Source organism: Perca flavescens, chromosome 13, assembly GCF_004354835.1.
Source record: "Perca flavescens isolate YP-PL-M2 chromosome 13, PFLA_1.0, whole genome shotgun sequence".
NCBI lineage: Eukaryota > Metazoa > Chordata > Actinopteri > Perciformes > Percidae > Perca > Perca flavescens.
The window spans coordinates 17,248,043-17,270,482 of record NC_041343.1 but is presented as its reverse complement, the minus strand read 5'-3'; the positions used below and the strand labels follow the sequence as shown (position 1 = coordinate 17,270,482).

General features: G+C 40.1%; 1 protein-coding gene across 1 annotated transcript; it reads left to right on the top strand.

Annotated features, from left to right (window-relative positions):
* The first annotated feature begins 770 nt into the window (after positions 1–770).
* On the top strand, positions 771–21,347 carry LOC114566691 (T-lymphoma invasion and metastasis-inducing protein 1). Its single transcript, XM_028595365.1, has 15 exons — positions 771–1,050; positions 1,323–1,535; positions 2,833–2,966; positions 13,009–13,233; positions 13,571–13,639; positions 13,764–13,889; positions 14,249–14,357; positions 14,763–14,942; positions 15,110–15,228; positions 15,328–15,436; positions 16,585–16,643; positions 16,971–17,067; positions 18,320–18,407; positions 18,534–18,706; positions 18,823–21,347. Exons 2-15 carry the CDS (start codon positions 1,382–1,384, stop codon positions 19,491–19,493), a joined length of 2,313 nt encoding a protein of 770 aa, XP_028451166.1. The 5' UTR covers positions 771–1,050; positions 1,323–1,381; the 3' UTR covers positions 19,494–21,347.
* Positions 21,348–22,440: the final 1,093 nt, after the last annotated feature.

Genomic DNA, 22,440 nt, shown 5'->3' with positions numbered 1-22,440 from the left:
CATCCAACAACACAATGCATATTTTTTTGTAAGAATACACTATATTTTGCTGAATCACAGTTGTGAAAGTATGTCAGCCACAACATTAGTAGGTCCATGTGTCCGCTGGGATAAGCCTGTGTGTGCGTGCAACGCGTTTACTAAGAGTGAGGAGAATGAATGAGGAGTGAAAGAAATCACGCTTCAATTTCTGCAGGGTATACGCAGAAACCAGGCCATCACTGGACAAGGAGCCCCAAAGGGTCGTTTCTCTCTCTCTTACTGTAATCCCCGCTCCTCCTCCCCCTACAGAAGCCCACACACGGACACATACACAGCCAAACACACATACACACTCAGCAGTAAATGGCCAGAGGGGTTAACTCACTCTGTCCAATAAAGACTCTGCTACAGCTGACATTTCACATCCCAGACAACTAGGTCATAACTTAGGGCTAAATGTGTGCCTTGTGTGCCTATATATGTAACTGTGTGTGCTTGCATGTGTCTGTAGCATTCAATGCATTACAAAAGCCATATCACAGAATGTCTGCTGTTTCTATTACAGTAGACAATACAAAATGAGACTGAAGAAAGGATAGCAAGCAAACATGCTGATGTGTGACTGTCAACAGGACCAAAACCCTTTGTCTTACTTAATTCTGCAGTAAGGGCAGGCGAGACTGCTGTCAGATCTCCTAAACAGCTGTCACAACCAATCAGGTTTATTGGTGGACGTTGTCTTCTAATTGGTTAGCTGATTGAGTGCTAATTCTCAATTAGCAGAGCTGGGTACAGGTGGTCAAGGGGAGGGGCAAGAAAAAAAAAGCCTCAAACTGAAGCTGTGTTCCAGTGAAGGCCATGGATTCTTTTTCATATACTACCACAAAGATGATCTGATGACAGGACAGGATTAGACAAGCATTGCAGCACTCTCTGTCTTAAAGCCATCCATGCTTGCTAGATCAGCATTTGCCCCAAGCGAACTCGCATAGAAGGATGCATTTTTAATGTATTGGAAGACATTAGAGTCCCAACATGTCTGATTGACCACAGAGCTGCTGTTGAAGAGTATGGCACCAAAGTCTTGTATTTGTAGATCATTTGTACACATTTAGCACTCTTGAGTTGATAGCCCACAGAAAAGCTACTGTGTTTGATGGTGCTTTGTTATTTACAGATAATCCTTTCACTTTTCACACTGCTTTTATATTACTGTCCGCTTTTTCTGTTGCGTTGTATTTCTCTCCAAAATGTACCCACTTTAAAAGGATTGGATTGCTGCTTTTCAGCAATAAAAGCTGAATTTTCTCACTTTGTTTTGTCCTTTCATTCTCGACCAGGTTTGAAAGCAGAGGATGAGATTCTCTTGCTAAATGGTAAACCTGCATCTGCCCTCCAAATGGATGATATGAGGGCTGCATTTCTAAACCAAGCGTTGACCTTGAGCGTCAGCACCCTGCCCCAGCTGGACCCTCGGGTGCTGTGCTCCCTTCCACCCCGGCGCTCCGATGGGGAGCAGGGCCCAGCCACAGACATCTTCTCCCAGAGCCAAGGTAAAATAATCCGGTTCCACATAAACAAAGTTGTAGATGCATGGGATAAGTTGTTTTCATTATTTGGATTTTGAACAAGTTTTATTAGATCATGTGTACCGACGGTGTCCTCTAGTGACAAATTTAGTGAGCTTCTTTTTCAGTTTCAAAATTATAACTTCAGTTTGAGGGCCAAAGTGAGAAGGTCAAGAGTGGAAACTTGACCTGCAGCTTTGTCCAGCTCTGACACAGGGGTGTCGCAGGAATCAGTCCAATCACAATCTAAGGTGCATCATGCTGTTATGTAACATGTGTTTCTGTTCAGTTAAAATCAGATCAGTGTTATCCATACTAATGTCTTCTATATCTATAGCTTGACAGCATGTTAGAAAGACAGCTTAAAGTGATCTGTGAAATCTCTTAAAACTAAAATAAACCTACCCTATTAGATCATGGAATTTAAAATAGCAGTGCTTCTTTAGTCCTTTTTAGTTTATATTCACGTTTCTTGTCTTGTACTATCATACATCCTCTGAATCCCCAACTTTATGTAGAGGAAAAAAAGGGAGAATGCAGATGGTGATTATTTTTTTTTAATTTTTTAATTTTTAATTTTTTTATAAGCGAAGGGTGAATAGCGCGATCTGCTAATTATGCATGGATGCTGTCTGATAACCAGCCTCCAGGCAGCCACCATCTTTCCTCTGACCTGCTCTTTTTATCCGAGCAAGGGCACCATTTGTATTCCTTTTATAAATTGGGTCTTGCAGTGCACAGGCTGACAAGCTGGCATTGTTTATGCAGGGACTCGGAGCACTATGAATATTAATATGAATCCTTCAGCAGTGTGGAGCTGTCATCGTGTAGGATATGCCATACGCAAAGGGTCAGACCGAGTAAAAACCCTTCAGCAGCCAGATGGAGGTTATCGATGATATCATACTTAGGAACAGTCGAGTGTACGTGAGCCCTTCAAAACAGAGGAAATAAATTGGAAATTTCTCATGAATACGGATGGAATAATAGAGACCATACAGTGATATCCTAAGATAAGAGAAAGCAATGTTCGAGGGAGTAGGGATTCCTACTTACAGTACAGGTTACTTTACAATACAAGTATACTGTGCATGAATCTACAAGGATCTCCAAACACTCATATTATCTTAAACACCATTAAAGGAAGTGCATATTATTTAATCCATAAGAACAGGTTGAGATGTGGATTTTACTAAATGGGCTGTAACTGAGCATAAGAGAGAAGTTCCTCATATTTGGGTACACACAGCATATACACTTTGTCCCTTGTCTCTGTCTGTAGAGGACATCCTGGATGAGGTGTCGGGGTTGACGGCAGAGAGCCCAGATGAGAGTTTGGAGGAAGGTTCTCTGCTGACCCTGCAGAGTCCCGGCGATTATCAGGAAGACAAAACCTGTAAGGGGACTGGACAGAAGGTATGCTATGGAATGCAAAGACACAACTTAGATATTTATACACATTAAGACAAACATGCACAGACACATACACGCAACAGAGCAGGGGATTATCTAGTTTTATAAAGAATGGAGTTTCATACACACTCTGTCAAATGTGGTGTTGCAAAGACAAAGACCAGCAGTTTTGGTATGTGTATGTGTTTGTGACCTGTGGATCAATGCAGGTGTTTGATTAGATGTATTGTTGGCTTAATTTTTGTTTAAGATTCCGCAGCAGTGTAGTTAATTTCTCACTGTTTTTAATCTCAAATCTGTCGGGGGGAAAAAGCACTGAGCAACAATCCAAAACATTCTGGATGTACGTTTTGAACAAATACTGACAGTCCATGTGTTTATGATTAAATGAAAACCTTCTGGCAGGTCTTATCTAAAATATTTCTTTACCCTTGTCAGGTGTTTTTTTGTGTGTGTAGCATGTAGCCAGAAAGCTGCCAAGAAGTTCAGAGGCTTTTTTTTCTCATGTGATAATTGTGACCTTTACACAAAGGCTGGTTTGGGACTGAAAGATCTGAGACGAGAAACACAAGTGTGTAAGTGGTCTGACATACACGCACAGCCATTGCACCATATTTCACACATTCATAGCGGTTTTGAAGTTGCTTTTTAGTAAATTCAAGCCTGACTCAATGATTAATTCATGCACTACATTTGTAATTTGTTGACACCTGTAACATACTGTAATCTTTATCACATTCTTGCAGAAATAACAGATTTATTTTTATACAGTGCAGACAACCTATTACATGACTACTTTTTGGTGTGTTGAATAGCTAGAGTGTCAGACCCAGCACATGAACAGATGTGTGCTCTGGAGCACAGAGATTGAGATAGACAGGTGAGTGTAAGAGTGAGTGAACAGCATCGCTGTCTAATTAAGATTACGTCTAATCTGATCAGTGATTGTTGGGACACGCCGTGTGCCAGCCGGTTTCCCTTGGATACGGTTGTCACTTCCATTACCATGGCAATGTCTGATAACCAGTAACCACCGGAAACATTTTTTTTCAGACATGAACGAAAGATGAGGAAAGGGACAGCGCTGTGTTCTCTCTTGGATATGTGTCACTGAGCTTCAGTCCCCAGGGCGAACTAATGGGTGAGGTCAGAGTCGGCTCCAGTCCGGTGCTGGTTCTGTGACTCCAATGTGCCATTATTCGTTGGAAGCAGAGTATGAGAATATAAGAGAAATACCGACAGATAGGGTTGCCGGGATGGCTGGATAGGGACTAGAGACTTGCTTAAATCTCATTTGGAGGACTTAATGTGGGGAAAACATCCAGCAATTCAAAACTTGTTAAACTTAACAAAACAGTCTGAACCTCAGCAAAGCTCCTAATTAATTATTAATTAATAATTTGCTTTTTAAAACTCAGTGTTTTCTACATGCAAGAAGAAATCCATTTAAATCTATTCTAACAAGTGAAACAAACAAAATGCAGCATGCCATTTTTACATTAACACTTTTTTTATATAACACACTTTTTGATAGTGTGCGGTTTAATCATTTTAATGTTAAAGATTATGCAGTGTCAGAGTAGCTGTATGTTTTGTACAGTCAAGGAAGCTAATTGTAGCATCTTATTACCATTAAACAAGGGCACATTTATATATGCAAATTAAGTAAAAAACAGGCTTCAAGTCTTCAGTTAGCATGAAATGAATACAATCTGTTTGTGTTATACCACTAGATCCCATATGTGATACAGTGTAGTCACTTTGGAGACAATAATGAAGGCTTGGGAAAGGGATATGGCTTACCCCTGTCTGTAATGTTGTCCCTTGGTGTTAAATGCTTAGTCATGTGCTTTTTGGTTTATTATCAGATTCTGTTCCACATAAATAGAGAAGGAAAAATAAAGCCCTACAGGCAAGGCAATAAAGGGCAAAACAGTACATCAGAGCAGTGCAACAGTATTAACAAAGCTCTGGAAATGAATGATCTTCATTCTCACCTTTTCAGTCTCTCACCTCATTCTCCAGTGTAACGTGAGCTGTTTGGTTTATTGCCTAATTTCCATCTGATGTCTGGTTTGGCCTCCCTTTTTTAATCCTTATTTTCACCTACCCTTCTTTTTGTTTAGTTGATTGATGTATTGTCATATATTTTGTTTATATATTTTATCCCCATTATTGAGAGCAACAATGTGACCATGTCCTGTGTCAGACATGACATCTCAGTGCTCTTCTCCGTTTGATCATCCTGTCTCTTTGTTTTGAACGCTTTTTCTTTTCTCCTGTCCTTCCAGTTTCCTTGTGACTTCCTGTCCTTGTTTACCCTCCTCCTCCTCACTAACCCCCCACTGCTCCTTCTTACCATAAACATGAGGCTGCTGTTGAACGGCTCCCTTAGCTGCCTGTGGGCCCTGACCTGAAGCACTTGGATGCTTCCTCTTGTCAACAAATACAATTCAAACATGCCACAGAATCCCTGGGAACTTTCAAAACAATTTTATTTATGTTCTTAAATTTGTATTGCCCTTTTTTTTTTTTTTTTTTTTTTTTTTGCGCTCATGTTGATTATGGTTTTGTTCCACCACTCTCCTCTTTGGAAAGCCTCCAACGTGCTGAAGATTGTGTCTTACCCCATTTCACCCACAGCCTGTGGTAACATGGTGGCAGACTAAGGAAAAAGAGGCAAAGTGGGACAATTTTAATTATCCTCCCATTCTAATTACTTCGATCTCCACAGTGTTTCACATCATTTAGTGGAGATAAATGAGTGTCTGGCTAGCCTGAGGAAACGCAGAGGTTCATTATTTTAGACAAAGCACAGAGCCACCTCCTCAATATGATAAACCAACTGGAGTATAAGACGGTGATTGCTTGTGATAACGGTGATAATAGAGATGACGATGATTGCTGGTGTTCTCCAAGGTGTAGTCAGCCTCACTGACAAGTACTGGTTATAATTTACAACCCTCTATCAGTTTGGCTTGGGGGTATTTGACATGGGAAATGCAAATCATTCAGTGTGTTAGTGGGGGAGGGGGGACAGTTTTCATCAAGATGTTTTGATTGACTCGTGATGGTATAATTCAGGTTAAATTGCTCCTTGTATGCAGTGCATTTGTTTAATGTAGTTACTGACTACTAAATACAGTGTCTCTAACTTCAGAAATAACTTACAGTAACTTTTAGCCTTACAATTATTTCTTTAAAATTGTTCTTTCACTTCTCCTTCTCATTGCCCTCAGGCCCTACAGCTTGGTCCTAGTTGGTGCTGTCATCTCAGTCTTCCACTAGGTGGAGCACTCTGCTGATTAATGAAGCCTCCCATTACTGAGCATACAACCAAGAACATATCTGCTTCAAAATAGTATAATTACCAATATTGATTGGAATATTTCAATATTCAGCCATTTATAGATTTCATTCCTTGTGTGTGTTTATAATATGATAGTATAGCCTACAATTTAGATTAATTTAAACATGGAAAACGGAATTTTCTTTTTTTAACTTCTTGAGTTGTAGGAGGAAGATTGCAGCCCGCAAATCAAATGTCTTAAAGTCTAAATGTTCATGCATAGCTTTATAAAGACTGATGTCAGAACATAATCATCCTTTCCCTTCAGATTAAATGATTAATCTCTCTCTCTCTCTCTCTCTCTCTCTCTCTCTCTCTCTCTCTCTCTCTCTCTCTCTCTCTCTCTCTCTCTCTCTCTCTCTCTCTCTCTCTCTCTCTCTCTCTGTGTGTGTGTTATGGTGAATATCCCATCATTCCATGCAGGGATTTATGGATTTGCATGTTTCCCTGATTTTTAGATGAAACTGAACTTCAAGACTCTCCCTCCCTTTCCTCCCCTCCCCCTCTCTTTGTTAACTACTGACAAGTACATGCCTGCTCTTGAGTATGAGTACATGCCATCACAATTGCTATATTTCTATTTACTTATACATAGTGTATAATACTACATGTCTCTACATACAATATACCAAGTGTGTATAAATGTGTATGATGTGTTTCTGTCTGCCAGGTTATGTAGATATGTGTAATCTCTGTTTATCTTGGCTCTCACTGTTCAGTTGACTGGTGTGAAGGCAGGTTGGGGCTTGCTTCCACGCTCCTCTCTCATGCTGTACTTATGTGTTCTGAAGGGCGGGTCTAGGATATGTAGTACATTTTGTAAAGGCGTAAAGATTTGCTTCTGGGTTAGGAAATGCATGTGTTGGACTGACTCGAGAAAAGGTATTGCTGCCAGAGCTCTCTTTATTTACTTCTTGCCTGTCTCTAATTGTTTGTTTTTATATATTCTTTGCTAAGCTGTTGTCTTTCTCATGTGTCTGAGGGCAAATTGCTGCGTATTGCATGTGTGTTGGTCTGCATACATATGCTCACTTGCTGATTACTGATTTGGATTTTTGTGTGATCACATACTTGTGGAATGTATCAACCAGTATTCCAGCTTTGGGGAAGAAAATCATTGATGTAAATAAATGGAGTAAATAATGTTCTTATTCCTGCAAGTATTATGTAACTCTTGTTTCTCAGGAAAGACAAGTGTGCAGCAGGTGTGCTATGGTGAGCCATCATTGGAATGTCAAGTGTGGCAATGCAAAGTGAATTTTCAGGCTTCAGATGGAAGCAATTACAGTATGGTACAATAACTTGAGGATCCAGTCTGACCTGGATCATACAGTATATCATTTGTAGAATATACTTGTATAAGCTGCTTTGACTACCAGGAGGAGATGTCAAGTGCATCAGGGCATTTCATATTTTGCTGGGTATGTTTTTATTTCATATTGGTGTCGGGATTTGTTCCTTTCAATCATGTAATCTTGCTTGCTTGAGTTGATGCTTCTGGAATTTCAAAAACTCATTTTGAAACATGAGAGGGAGTTTAATAAGGCTGGTGTTATAAGTGTAGTGACAAGTATCTGTGAGTTGCGATGAGAGAGGGAGATATGCCTGTTGTCTTTTCATGCTGTTCCTATATTCCTGTGTTTGGCTTTCACCATCCACTGCCCCCTCCCCTTCTCTCCTCCCTCCTATCTCCTCTTTTCTTTCATCTCTCGTGAGGATGTGATGTGTGATCTTCTTATTTAATGTTGTATTCTCCATTGCTGCTGCTCTCAAGCACCTGGACAGAAGTGAAATAGGCAACAACGACGGAGGGAGGGAGAAGAAGGAGAGATGAAAGGGGAGCATGCAGAGGCAGTCCGTATATAGAGAGAGAGAGAGATTGGAAAGATGCTTTAGGATAAGGTGGCATGAGTGTGCTGTTGTTTATTGCAATCTGTTCTATTCAATCTGTTTTTTGACCTATTTGTTTAGCTGTAATGGTTTTACCAGCAATAGTGTTTTACAGAGCAGTGAGTGTTAAATAGCAGGTACTTACTTTTACTCTTTTGATCACTTTGGCACTGAGTGGCACAGACGAGTGGAAGCTACCTAGATTGGAAAAGCAGGACAAGAAATGGACGTCTGACTTGTTATTGAACCCTGTTTGACCTGCCAGCATGGCAGCCTTTAGGAGGAGTAGGAACTCCAGATGCTCGACCGAATCCATCTATGATATGTTACAGCTGGTGAGCCATGTGTGTATGTGTGTGTCTGTGATCGCTTGTGTTGTGGATATGATCCTGCCAACGTCAGTGATTATGTTATGGTGCCAGCAGTGCCAAGGTTAGAGGTTCAATTCCCAGCAGAGCAACACATTTCCATTATAACAATTAATGGAAGACTTGTGACCGATCACACATCTTGATTACATGACCTGCAGTGTTCAGACCTTATCGTATCATCCTGTTTATTTTTAAATGAATTGAATAAAACATTATTGCATTATGCAATTAATGATATTTGAACAATGCTGATCTAGAATTTAATCCGTTAAATCGGTCAAATTACTAACAAATGTGTATCAGCATTTTCTGTATTTTTATGCTCCCCTTTTTAAAAATAAGTCGTAAATTCAAACGTCCACAGACACTCTTTTCTTCACCTCTTAGTGAGGGTAAAGAATAATGCACCCTCGGTCTCCATCTCCCACTGTCATTTGTCTCTGTCGCTGCTCCATCTGTCACTTGGCCGTCACCAAGTCCTCAGGTTGTCAAGGGCAAGACCTCGCTTATGAGCAGCAAGACTGTCAATGTCATTGGTCACAGTGTTTCTCTTTGCATATTGTGTTTGTCTGTTTAAGGAGGTTGTAGGAGCCATGTACTGAGCTTATCATATGTACTTTATATTTACCATTTGTTGTGTTAGCATGACATGCCCTACCTACATTTTGTATGGTATAATTTTTTTACATACCTTAGTTGTTTACTCCCCCTGATTATTTTTGTTGACACCCCCAATGTTTCCTACAGGTATTTGCTTTTTATCAAGTATGTTAGAAGGAATATTAGCTTGAGGTGGGATAGCTATAACTGTTCAACTTGTTTCTGTGTAGTCTCTTAAAATCTTTACACACAGACAGACAACAGACGGACATGAAATGGAGTTTTGTTTTTGGATGTTTTTTGTGCATTCAAATCATACGCCTATGTTGGTAAGTGACTCTGAAAAGATTCAAAGCCACTACAGAAGAGTTTTAATTTGTCAGCAATGCAGATACTACTTTGGTTGTTCTAACATGACTAACCTTCTTTAAGCGACGCTCACAATGCAGTGTGAATGTCTTGGACATTAAGGATTTAATCAGACATGATAGGCTGTATTGTCTTACTTGCAATTTATACTTTCGGTTTATTTTGTGGTAGTTTGATGTAGTTTTCTTCAACTGACTGAAGAAGCTCATCTTGACTTTTTTTTTTTTTTTTAAAGATTATTTTTTTGGGCATTTTAGGCCTTTAATGATAGGACAGCTGAAGAAGTGAAAGGGGAGAGAGAGGGGGAATGACATGCAGCAAAGGGCCGCAGGTCAGAATCGAACCCGGGTCCACTGCGTCGAGGTGTAAACCTCTACACGTGGCCGCCCGCTCTACCAACTGAGCTATCTGGGCGCCATCGATGGGAGAAATTTAAAGGTGCTCTAAGTGATGTCCCACGTTTTTTTTAGGCTACAAAATTTTTCGTCACATACAGCAAACCTGTCCTCACTATCTGCTAGCTGCCGGTCCCCTGAACACATTGTAAAAAAACGCGGTCTCTGTAGACAGCCCAGGCTCCACAAACGGCAACAAAAACAAACTGCGGCAACCTGCACCACAAACCATAACACACAGTGTTCCAGCCAATAACTGACAAGAAGGAGCTGGTTGAGTCATGAATACGCATTGTGGAAGTAGCCTACGTGCTAACACTGCTGCAGTGATGGCTCAACCAGCTTATTATTATTATTATTATTATTATTATTATTATTATTATTGTTGTTGTTGTTAGCTGGAACATGGTTTGTTATGGTTCGTGGTGAAGGTTGCCGCAGTTTGTTTTTGTTGCTGTTTGTGGAGCCTTTTTTTTTTTTTTTTTTACAGTGTGTTCAGGGGATAGGCAACTATATGTATGTGACAAAAAATGTTGTAGCCTAAAAATATGTGTCCCATCACTTAGAGCACATTTTTAGCATCTGCGTGCGTGTGCGTGTGTGTCGAAACTGGTTTGAATACCACAGTGGAAAATTGTGTTTGCCATCGCTGAAGCCCAGCCGAAGACAAGCCATGGAATCAGCAAAGACAAGCCATGTTCACCAGCTGTCTGTAAATCACTCAGTTGGAACACATGCAGACACAGTGTGTTGTCACGGATTACAATTAATAAACACTTTCACTGACCCCACATAAAGGAGGGATGTTTTTGTGACATACACTTGCAAAAGTACATTCGATGAACTACACTAATGACTGCAGGGTTAAATTGGAAGCATTAATGCTTCAATAATGGCTGGAAATTAGATTGCTTTTGTGTTTTCTGCAGACCTTCACAACAACTAGTCGTGCCATTTTGTGGTTTCATTGTGCTCGTTTGAGTCTTAAATATCTCACAAGAAAGGCAAATCTTAGTTGTTGTCCTGCCTTACCAATTCACAGCTTTACTTTTCTTTTTAAAGGTTAATTTCTTAATTAGGGGGAGTTTTAAATGAGACATGAGTATGAATCCCTTGCAATCAACGTGTGGGCTGAGGTGATTCATTCACCCACATTTCAAGGAGATTCTATTTTTCTAATTGTCTCTTTAATATACTAGTCCTTGCTGAGTAGAGACAGTGAAAAGATCTACATGTACATCCCTCTGTCATTTCTCAACAGACCTAGCATCAGCCTGCCTGGACTTGGTGTGCAAACAATCCCAGGAAACCACAGGTTCAACAATGTTTAACACTTTACAATAAGGTACACAACAATGCAGTTAGTTACTGAGGAACAACTCACCATTTGTTCCTCATTCATTAATACAGTAACTGCCAGCCTGTTTACCAGTAATTAATCATTAGTGCTTGAATCGCAGTTAATTGGTAACTACTTAGTAACCAGTCGCTCCTCATTCATTACCCAGTAACTACCTACATTTTTGTGTACCTTTTTTTTTTTTTAAGTGTTACCAATGTTTGATATAAATTAAAAACATAGTGGAATTTGTGTTTTATAGGTAGTTCATCATTAGGTTGTATTTGCATACGTTGGAAAGATTAATAACAGTGTTCTGTATCGTAGAAGTAAGTATTTCTGTATTGCTCAGGTACATTTCAGATGTGCCTTAAAAGATCCAGCCTCTCACTTTTGATGACGCTGCTATGTCACTTTCTCCCTAGCTTTCTGTTTGCAATGCCTACGCAGTGGTGCCTTCACCTTCACAGCCTTGGGACTATAGAAAAAACAGTCAGATGTGCACAGAACCTCCTTGATCCTCACTATTTATGTTCTTGCGTGGGTTTCAATTTGTCATTCTCAAACTGCTGTTGCATGGAACATGATGCATCTGTGCTTTTTTCAGAAGTTGTCCCTTTCTTTGCAAAGCCTAGTACTGAAAAAGGAATATGACTTTTTATTTTTAAGAGTAGCAGAAATATCAACTTATATTGGTCTGTATAGAGAAGCAGAGGGGAAGATCCCCCTATTTCTATTTCTTTTTAAATATAGGCCTACTACTGTACCAGTTTGGCCTGGCAGGTCTGCTCATGCTTGGTATATATTTATTTATTTATTTATTTATTTGTTTTGATAAAAGGGATGTAGATTTATGTTATGGCAGGTTTTGCAAGAATGTACTGTATTTTTTTTTGTTGGTGGTGCATGTTTTCCAGTTTGTATATGTGGTGGAATTTCCGGTAACACCATGTTGTGGTATGATGAGACTAAAGGGAAAGCTTAGAAAATCAGGTCATTCATAGTTCACAGTTCAGGAGATGAGAATATTGGGCCAGATTTCTAATAACCAAACCTATTCATGTTTGTCTCTCTACAGATTCAGGGAATCTAGGCAGCTGTATGATAAGGGAATGTTTTGTCTAAGAACTGTCTCTTTTTGGAGGTCAGTGGGCCTGCCACACTTTAGCATGAGAGGGTGCGAGAGAGACTTTAGCATCTGTGCGACTGCATTATCTTTGTTTACCTTAAAGGTTCATAATGCCTCCAGCATGAGTTTAAATACACCTTCAGGAAGACAGGAACTTCAGAGAGTTGGGACGGCACTGCACAATAACACATCCTGGTTAAACTGTACTGCCTGCTTAATTGTCTCCTCAATTGAATGTTTATTAAATGCTTCTGTGTAAGTCATCAAAGTCTCCAAAACATTCTTCATGTATGTGAAATGAGATGTGTGGATTCTGAGTTTTTCCTTAACAGTATGTATCTGTGTATGAGCATTATGAATATTGGCACGTGATATGCTTTTATTGTATTTTGCTCTACACAAGTTTACATCCAATTCATGATTTCTTATTTTTGCGTCTGTTATATTTCCCTTTCCTTTTACAGTAGCTCTTGAGGAGAACAAATATGTTTTAACATGTCAAAAATGCACTCATAGCAGCCTTCTCTGACATGAAATGACCATTTTTAAAGCAATGGTAAAAATGTGTAGAATATGACATGTTCTTTATCTCTTTCTGTACAGAGCACGGAGCAGGTGACTGCTTTCTGCCGCAGTCTCCATGACATGAATCCCCTGGAGTGCCCTGTGTTGTACTCCTCATCGTCGTCCTCGTCGTCCCTTTCCCCGAGCCCTGTGTCAGCTTTTCCACCCACAGCAGGCACTGCCACCCAGAGACAGCTCTCCCACGCAGACAAACTCCGCAAGGTCATCAGTGAGCTGGTGGAGACGGAGAAGACTTATGTCAAAGTCAGTACAGGCTCTCTTAAGACCATCTTTACCCTACAAATTGATACTTAGTGGATCATATTTGTATCTGTTTAATGATAATGAAAACACTGTTCTGGTTAAACTACACTACACCACTTGTTGGGCATGTCATAATCATTGTAATAGGTGAGCAGAACACTGGTACATTGCTAAGTATGCTTTTGGTGTCATGGTGTGTTATGTTCCTACCTGTGAGAACTGATTTCTTTCTGTTATTTAACATTTTCCGTAATAACTCCACCTTAAACAGGTGCCCACACATGCCCTTTCTCATTCCTCTCTGAACTACTAATCATCTTGTTTTTGTCTTTTTTAGGACCTGAGCTGTCTAATAGAGTGCTACTTGACACCTTTGCAGAAAGAGAGCTTCCTTACACAGGATGAGGTACTTCTACCTGATCTTAATAATCGAAGAATTAAAAAAACTGTAAATTAATTGTTGATATACATAACATTGAATGAATAGAAATATAGAAGAGACATAGACTGATGCTCCGTGTGGGTTGTAGCTGGACGTTTTGTTCGGTAACCTCGGGGAGATGGTGGAGTTCCAGGTGGAGTTTCTCCGGACGCTGGAAGATGGAATCAGACTGGTGCCAGATCTGGACAGACTGGAAAGGGTAGATCAGTTTAAGGTGAGGGAACATTGATCTCTTGAACTCTGCATCTTTCAGTTTTTAATCCCCTAGTAATTCTGTCGCACTTTAGGGTCACTTTCACTTGGGACTGCTGTTTAGAACTAGCTATTACACAGATCGTTCATGATATACTGTATGCCTTATGGTGTTATCGCAGACATGCGTTTGCCATGACTTACTGACTTACTGACACAAATCCCATTCACTTTGACTCTAAAAGGGTCAAACATTTTCTTATAAAAGTAAAAAGTAATTTCCATTTACTAATAGTGCAGCCTCGATTAAAAAAAACAAAAAAAAACTAAACAATAGATATTTCTAATGTGATAGCATGACATGTTCGTTTGTTTCCACAGAAAGTACTGTTCTCTTTGGGTGGTTCCTTCCTGTATTATGCCGATCGCTTCAAGATCTACAGCGCCTTCTGTGCCAGCCACACCAAGGTCCCAAAGGTCCTGGCTAAAGGTAAAACCATGCTACACATTGACTGGCATCAAGCACCGAGCCACCGCATACTCCTCTGATAGTTATATGGTAGTTTATTGCTCTCTAGCATCAATGGCAGTTGAAAGCTGAGGGACTAGTGTAGCACAGGAAGTGTGTTGTTTTATTTACATACCCTGCTGTACAGAGGGCGAGCTGCAACTAGTATCGGCACAGTGAGGCATAAACTTGAGTCGTCAGTGTGTGTGTGTGATCACACAGTTGAGAGGTATTTGAAAGTACAGTCGAGTTCTGCAGTTACTACTACAGTCGCTACCTTGACAGACACTTTAATGGCCACCTGTTTATGGTTTTTCATCTCAAGTCCTTGTAGTTTCCTTGCCAACTGTACAAAATGAATAAATGCTCATATTTCTGCTCCTCCAGCAAAGACTGACCCAGATTTCAAGGCTTTCCTGGCTGAGAGAAACCCCAGACAACAACATTCCTCCACTCTGGAGTCTTACCTGATCAAACCCATCCAGAGGGTCCTGAAGTACCCGCTGCTGCTAAAGGAGCTCTACTCTCTTACTGACCCCGACAGTGAGGAACACTACCACCTGGATGGTAAGCCAGGGTCTTTTATTTATTATTTACATGCACTTTTTGATGCAGCACTTAACTGGTGTGAAACTGTATAATATCAGCTTCAGACCCATGGAACTATAATTAATGAGGATACTAGACGTTGTGGTAATTATGATTTGGAGATGATGAATGTTTGTCCCATTCAGTTGCAATGAAGGCCATGAACAAAGTTGCAAGTCACATCAATGAGATGCAAAAGCTTCATGAGGAGTACGGCGCTGTTTTCGACCAGCTCATCAACGAACAGACGGCAAATAAAAAAGAGGTAAACATGATAATGCACATTTCATTCAAGTTTCTCCATCAGGAATCCAAAGGATTTTCCAGTAACTAAAAGGAATATATCCATGCCTGTTTATTCCAGGTGGCTGACCTCTCCATGGGGGATCTTTTGCTACACTCGACTGTGGTGTGGCTCAACCCTCCAGGTTCTTTGGTCAAGAGCAAAAAGGATCCTGATTTGGCTGCTTTTGGTAAGCGCTAATGTTTTAATTTTGGATTATATTGTGGTGTTGATTATGCCATACTATTGTCTTTCAGTGTATAGGAATTTCTTAGATTGAAATATTTTTAATTTCTAAAAGTTTCAGCAGTTTAAACAGGAATGGAAACATTTTTACATAATTACAGCTAGACTTCTTTTAGATTTACCTAACTATATCCAATGCAATTAAATTCAACAGCCATGGAGTACATCCTAATATATCATAATGTTATACCAAAGACATGATAAAAGCTTTATAAAAGTAGAATTTATTGCATTTAGATGACATTCCTTTTTGCATCTTTACGCACTGGATTGGTCAAAACATTATACAACTGTGAAAATCCTGTCACATCTGCAGGATTTCAGATGGACAAATGTGTAAAGTGCTCTTTCCTTTGTACTAAATACTAAAACAGTGTGTGTGATGTTTTCATACGGATGAATAAGCAAATATTTTCCAGTTACACTTTTCTCAGCAACAAAAGAGCAATGCTACTGTAGGTCTACTGTTCTCTGCTCTGGAGAAACGCTGCTTGTTGTATCTTCACACTGGCAGGCACATGGCACTTTACTGTATCCCACATAATACTGTCATGCATAGTGTGACACTGGCTGTTACAGTATTTCAGTTGGTGAGGAAATGGCCTTGGTAAAAGGAAGGAAGGACCCAGTTGGGGATATAACACAAGAGATCTATTTTTTCACTTTTCACATAAAGTGCATCATGCTATCCTTACATTAATGGAATCGCATGCTATTCTCACACACCCAGAAGTGCCCAGTGTTTTAAAATTGTACTCGGCTCAGACACCTTTTGGATATAAATATTACATCTACATGGTATAAGGGGCTTTCCTGGCAAGGCCATAGTGAGTGGATGTGGTGGCTTTGTGCATGCGATGTCGTGACTTTGGTCCATTTTTGTGCTGCTGATATAGCATGCCAGGAGTTTGAGCAAATTTTATTTTTTATTTTTTTTTCAAATGAAAGATGTGACTTCAAGTGGCCATTGACATACTGCATTAAGTTGTCACTGTAGTAAATAATTTTAATGAAAAGTCTTTTGATTTATACGATGGCTGAATGAATGCAGACCCTCCTAATAGTTTCCATCTCTCCCTTGTCCTCATTTAGTGTTTAAAACAGCGGTTGTATTTGTGTACAAAGACAGCTCCAAGCACAGGAAAAAAATCGTGAGTACTGTTTTTCCGTTTTTCTGTTGATTAATCCAGTCAGAGAAACACTGTTGTAGGATGTACAGTGCAGATTGGGGCTCTGGGCCCCTTAAGATTTGGATGGCACATTGAGACCACAAAGAAGTTAAGGTTAATATCTTTCATCATGGGACAATAGACTGAATGATTGAATGAGGGAAGTTGTATAGACTGAAGAGACTTTATGCACACTTCTACTGTTCCCCTTGTTCTGTGCCTCCTGTCATAGCACTCTTGTGCTCTCTGCTGTCATGTTGATGTATTGCAGTGGTTATTTTTTAGATCCAACCAGTCTCTCTCTTTCAGGGTGGATCTCACCGTGCGTCTGTGAGTGATGACAAAGATCCTTTCCGTTTCCGTCACATGATTGCAACGGACTCTCTGCAAGTCCGTGCCCTTGCAAGTAGGTTGATTTTAAATACATTACAATGCAGCAAATGTAACTTTGAATATTGAATCACCATTTCTCCAGGTATTATTAGCACTTTAAGGACTGGTTTGGTCTCAGATTGCTGTTATGGACAGTTCTAGCTTAGTGAATGGTCAATCCCATAGTTGGTTCACACACCAAACTCATTTTCTCACTTTTTCTGTCCCAACCTAGTTGACTTATATAGAAAACAACTACATTGATGTAGGTGGTTTAAATACAAAAAAGAAGTAGATAAAAGAGTTAAATGTGAAATCACTGATACATTTATTTGTTTTGTTTTTTTTCACTCAAGTTTTTAAAAGTTCAGTGAGAAAGCTGCAGCATAACTGGAATAAATGACCTGTATGATCAAATTCCTTCAGAAAAACATTTTAATTATCCAGTCTTTAGTTTAAAATATGTATTGTACAAGAATTTAAATGTTTAGACAAAGCTTTTTGAGGCGCCATGTGGAGACTTTAATTTGTCTTGCCAGGGAAGCATAGATTTCATAATCAATATTATCGGTCAGCCAGATATCTCCATAATGAAAGTCTGTTCAGTGGGGAAACTTGAAGGGATTTTAGATTTTTTTTTTTTTTTTTTGCACATGCTACAGATTGTGCTTAATTAATGCATACTTGTATTACACATTCTCTGAGAATATGTGTCTTGAATCTGCACCAAAAGTCTGTTATTAATCAAAGTTAATATATACTCACAAGGGAGATGTTGGACTTTACAATTAGTGTTTTGGTTGTGCCTTAACTAGATTTTATCTCCTTTCCCCAGTAATTTTGCACACCACTTGAAAGTGCATGTAAGCCCAAATCATATTGTTCTTTAGGAATAAATGTATACTGCATTTTTATAGTGAGGTCATAGTAAAAGATAATTTGTATGTGAGGGCGTCTGTCATCCAAAACCACAAAGGTTGTTTCTGATGACTCAATAGTTTCTGACAGTGGCTGCAAAGGCTCTGACGTCCACTCAGTGTTGCTGCTTTTCTTTCCCACAAAATAAATAACTTTTTGTAAACAAAATATAATGGATACCTATTAAGTCTGCGTGCAATGTCCTAGCTCAACCTTAAATGATCCTTCGGCAATTCAGCTCAATTGTTATCGTTTATTTGCCTAATGGCCTAATTGTTAAGGAGAAAGAAATTGATGACGGAAATTAACTGAATGCTTTTCTAAATGTAGATCACCTCTCTTTTCCCCTCTTCTCTCCCTCCTCTCAGACTCTGAGGGTACAGCGGTGTGTGAGATAGTTCACACAAGATCTGAATCTGAAGGACGACCAGAGAGAACCTTCCAGTTGTGCTGCAGGTATGATCTTGTTTCCAAAACTGTACAAATATATTCAAAACATGTGACCTGAGGTATGAGACATCGATCAAAAGACTCTTCTCTTGTATGTTATTTTTAAGTTCTTACGTTTTGTCCATTTTGCAGTTCTCCAGATAGTAAGAAGGACTTCCTGAAAGCAGTCCACTCTATCCTAAGGGAAAAACAGCGGCGACAGCTTCTTAAAACAGAGTCTCTGCCACCCAACCGGCAGTACGTCCCATTTGGGGGCAAACGTCTGTGTGCCCTCAAAGGGGCGCGGCCCACCATGAACAGAGCAGGTGACAAACGCTTAGGTATAGCGTCCAGTTCACAGGACAAGAAGAGCCTACAATGTTTGTGCATGACATTAACAAGATAATATGAGTCAAATATAATTTTTTTTCTGTCTATTTAGCATCAGCTCCATCACGAACGCTGACCCGCAGGAAGCTGGTGAGGAACCGCTTCACCATCGACACCGACCTGGTTTTCCACGGCAACAACAACAACCGCAATGATTTAGACGCCTCCCACCACTCTTCATCCCCTTCCTCCTCGTCACTGTCCAAGCATGCCCTTCCTCGATCCCACAAACCTCAAGGAGAGGACACAGACCGTTGGGTGGAGGAGCAGTTCGACCTGGGTTGCTACGAAGACCAGGGTGAGGGCATCGACATGGGGAAGGTGAAGGAGACGGACATTTTGAGCGACGACGACGAATACTGCAAGTCTGTCCGAGCCGTGTCAGCAGAACCAGACGACCTGGAGGGGAGGATGGGGGGTCTTGACCTCCAGGGCAGAGAGATGAGGAGCCACAACCTGAACGGACGAGTGGAGTCTGGCAGTGAGCTCATGCTGAGTGGGATGCAGGAGGAGGAAGTTGATCGAATGAAGCATGGGGATGATTCAGGCTCGGTGGACTCTTTTACCTCCTGCGGTGTCTCTCTGTCCCGCTGTGTGACCCCGACTCTAAAGCTTGCCCCCTTAAAGCAGTGTGCTGTGGAGGGGGCCACAAACAAGGACCATGAGGCCATCTGGGTGCGGCGGGACGACTTTGCTAACGGGTGCAACAGTAATGTCTTCTGATTGGCAATTATAGAAAACAAGATGAAGAAGTGAGACAAATGCTGGTTTCTGACACTTTTACATACTGTAGGAGTGCAAGAAAATAAGGGAGAGATACAAGCTTTAAATATGTAGAATTTGGAGGTATTTGTGTATAGAAGGTATTAAACCTTAGCCAGTCCTCCCTGTTTCACTACACAACCCTCCTCTTCCCACCTCACCTGCATCTCCCTTGTTCTGACAATCCTAAAATATTAAAACGCCAAGCAAGTAAGGAAAAGTAAAATATACTCAGAGATTCTCATCCCGAACTGCTTAAACGTCAACCCGAAAGAATACACGGTCCTCACTGTTTTGGACATACACCCCGGCATTACACACACCTGTGGAATTGTATGTGAATGTAAGAACAAGGACAGCACCGCATGTGCACGCAAGTAAACAAGCAAGTGTGTGTGTGAACACTGTAAGTGCATAAATTACACAGGAGCACAGACACAGTGACTCTTGGCAGCTAGTGTACCGTGCACACGTTGTACTGAAGAGACGTCATCACTGAACTGTGATCTTCTGGCCAAAAATGTCTATTTTTTAACACGGGAATATGGGTGTTATATTTTTCTGACTCAGAAACTGTGTTTGTATTTTAACACTCAAGGGCTGTGTGTTACTGAAATTATCTTCAGGGGCTTTTGGCTTAATGACTGCTGTGTAAAAGATGGTGAGATCCAACTAGCTTTATTGTGCTTTTAATTGTTTTAACTTAATATCAGCTGCACATTGGTGTATAGTCAGGAGTACAATACAGTGCCGTTAACCTCTTGTATGAAAACGCTTTGAAGCTCACTTTTATCTCCTACCATATCCTTTTTAAAAGACAGTCTACCTATTCTTTATTTAATTATTGCCTTTTTACTGTATTTTGTAATGTTTACACCACACTCTGTTGCCCAGTGTTATTAAGGTGGTTTGTAATTACAAACCACCTTTGTGTGTTTGGTGCCAGAAACTGTCTCAAGAGAGCCAACACTTTTGCCCTTCACATGAATGTCCAGTCTATAATTTTGTTGCTCAAATATAATGCCATTGTTTTTTTGGTAACTGGTAGATTTAATCCTTTTTTTGCCCCACAGGCCATGCTCTCTTCATGATCCACATCCCTGATAAATAGCATAATAATTCCAACGTTCCTGTTTTACTTGAATTTTCTTGGTTGTTTTTGAAAGGTTTTTTCTACAGAGCCATGCCAGTGACTCTCTCTCTCTCTCTCTCTCTCTCTCTCTCTCTCTCTCTCTCTCTCTCTCTCTCTCTCTCTCTCTCTCTCTCTCCCTCTCCAGCTTCTTTGACTTTTTGTCTTGTCAAGCAGCATCACAACCACAGAGAAGCTGGCTCAGACAGAATTCACATCCATGACATTTGACATCAATCCCTATTACATATATTTCCACTTCACCCCTCCTGCATTTCTTCCCATATCCACCAGGCTGTGCTATTTTACTATCTGCCATCACAACAACACGTTGATTGCTGAGCTCAACACTGTCATGCGCACCTTAATGGATGTATTGAACATGCACTTAATACCCAGCTGCGAGGGGGGAAATCTGCGAACTGCTCTAATTCAGAGTGTGAGGGGAGGGAAATATCACACTTTGGATGTTCTTATTATTGTCTTTTTATTATGATGCTAGTTTCTTAGATTTTAGCTTTCTGGGTGATGATGCCCAGTAGGGATGTTCAGACTGTGAGGTACAATCACCTGGCTTTGGTGGCAAATCCTGTGAGAACCCCTTGACTCCTCCCTTTGTAAAACTGTGTTCGTACATAAAACTGTGGAGTATTATCATTTAGTTTAAAATAAATTTTCTAAATTTAGTTTTGTGTAGAAGTGCTAATTATTTGTCATTTTGCACATGTGAGTCAAATGGCTGCTTTCCTCTTCTACAACACTGATGCAAAGCTTAGAGACCTAGTGTTTTCATTAACATCACAACCGCCTCATTGAGGTTACTGGAAGATCGCATTCAGTTGATCAAATAAAAATCATTGATGCCAGATGCTTTGAAGATTCAATTGCAGTCTAAAATTGTGTTGAATTTAAAGTATTGCAAAAGATGAAACAAATGATCAGATCAGTTTGGATAGATAACTGAATAAATATTCTGAAAGTGTAGAAGCATGTACAACTTTAAAAGGAAGTGGAGGCTTGATTTAGTAAAACTGTGGCATGGTATGAAGTAAAAGCCATCCCATATAAATGTCAAAGTAAAATGGACACAAAGACAAAAAGAAATTAAATTCACAGAACCAGCGTGGACCAAGAAAATAATTTCTGGTGTCCATAACATTATGTTTTAATTCAATATGTACTAGTCCTATTTGTGCATCTCTAGCAGACATTTACATGCATGGTATTTACCAGAGAGACAATTCTGCTCTATATTCATATCAGGTGAGTTTTCTGCCCAAGGACTCCTTCTTGAGAGGCTGGATGGTTATTTTCTGAGTTAATTAAGTTTGTCTATAGGCTGTTTGTCAGAGGTCCAGGTAGAAGTTGGTAGTTTTTTTTTTCAGATCACATTGGCTCTCAGTTTTGAGAGAATTCACAACATTGTGATAAACAAAATGTCAGTTCTTACGTAATGCAGACTTTGCTTGAGGAGAGCAAGACTTTGAGATGGCTGGCACCTGGAATCTTTTGCCTTTTTCAAATGTCACCATATCACACAGCAGTCCAGAGTTAATCTACAGAAATCCAGAAGAGAATATATGTTGCCTAGCCACATATTGTTTGCTACTCCTATAACAAAACATGGTAAGAATGATGAAAATATGGATTCTGTCAGGTGGAGGGTGGGTGTTAGACCACATCAGGTGACTGTTTTAAAAAAATGTATATTTAAAATACATCCCCATGTCTTGTAGTTGTAATTTGAGGATGGGAAGGCATCCGGTGACCCAGACTGTG

Bases quoted from the DNA above. Each gene is read 5' to 3' on its own strand.
- LOC114566691 (XM_028595365.1), top strand. From the start codon at position 1,382: ATGGATGATATGAGGGCTGCATTTCTAAACCAAGCGTTGACCTTGAGC. The intron at 14,943-15,109 runs GTAAGCCAGGGT...TGTCCCATTCAG, and splicing joins GGAACACTACCACCTGGATG to TTGCAATGAAGGCCATGAAC. The intron at 15,229-15,327 runs GTAAACATGATA...TGTTTATTCCAG, and splicing joins AGACGGCAAATAAAAAAGAG to GTGGCTGACCTCTCCATGGG.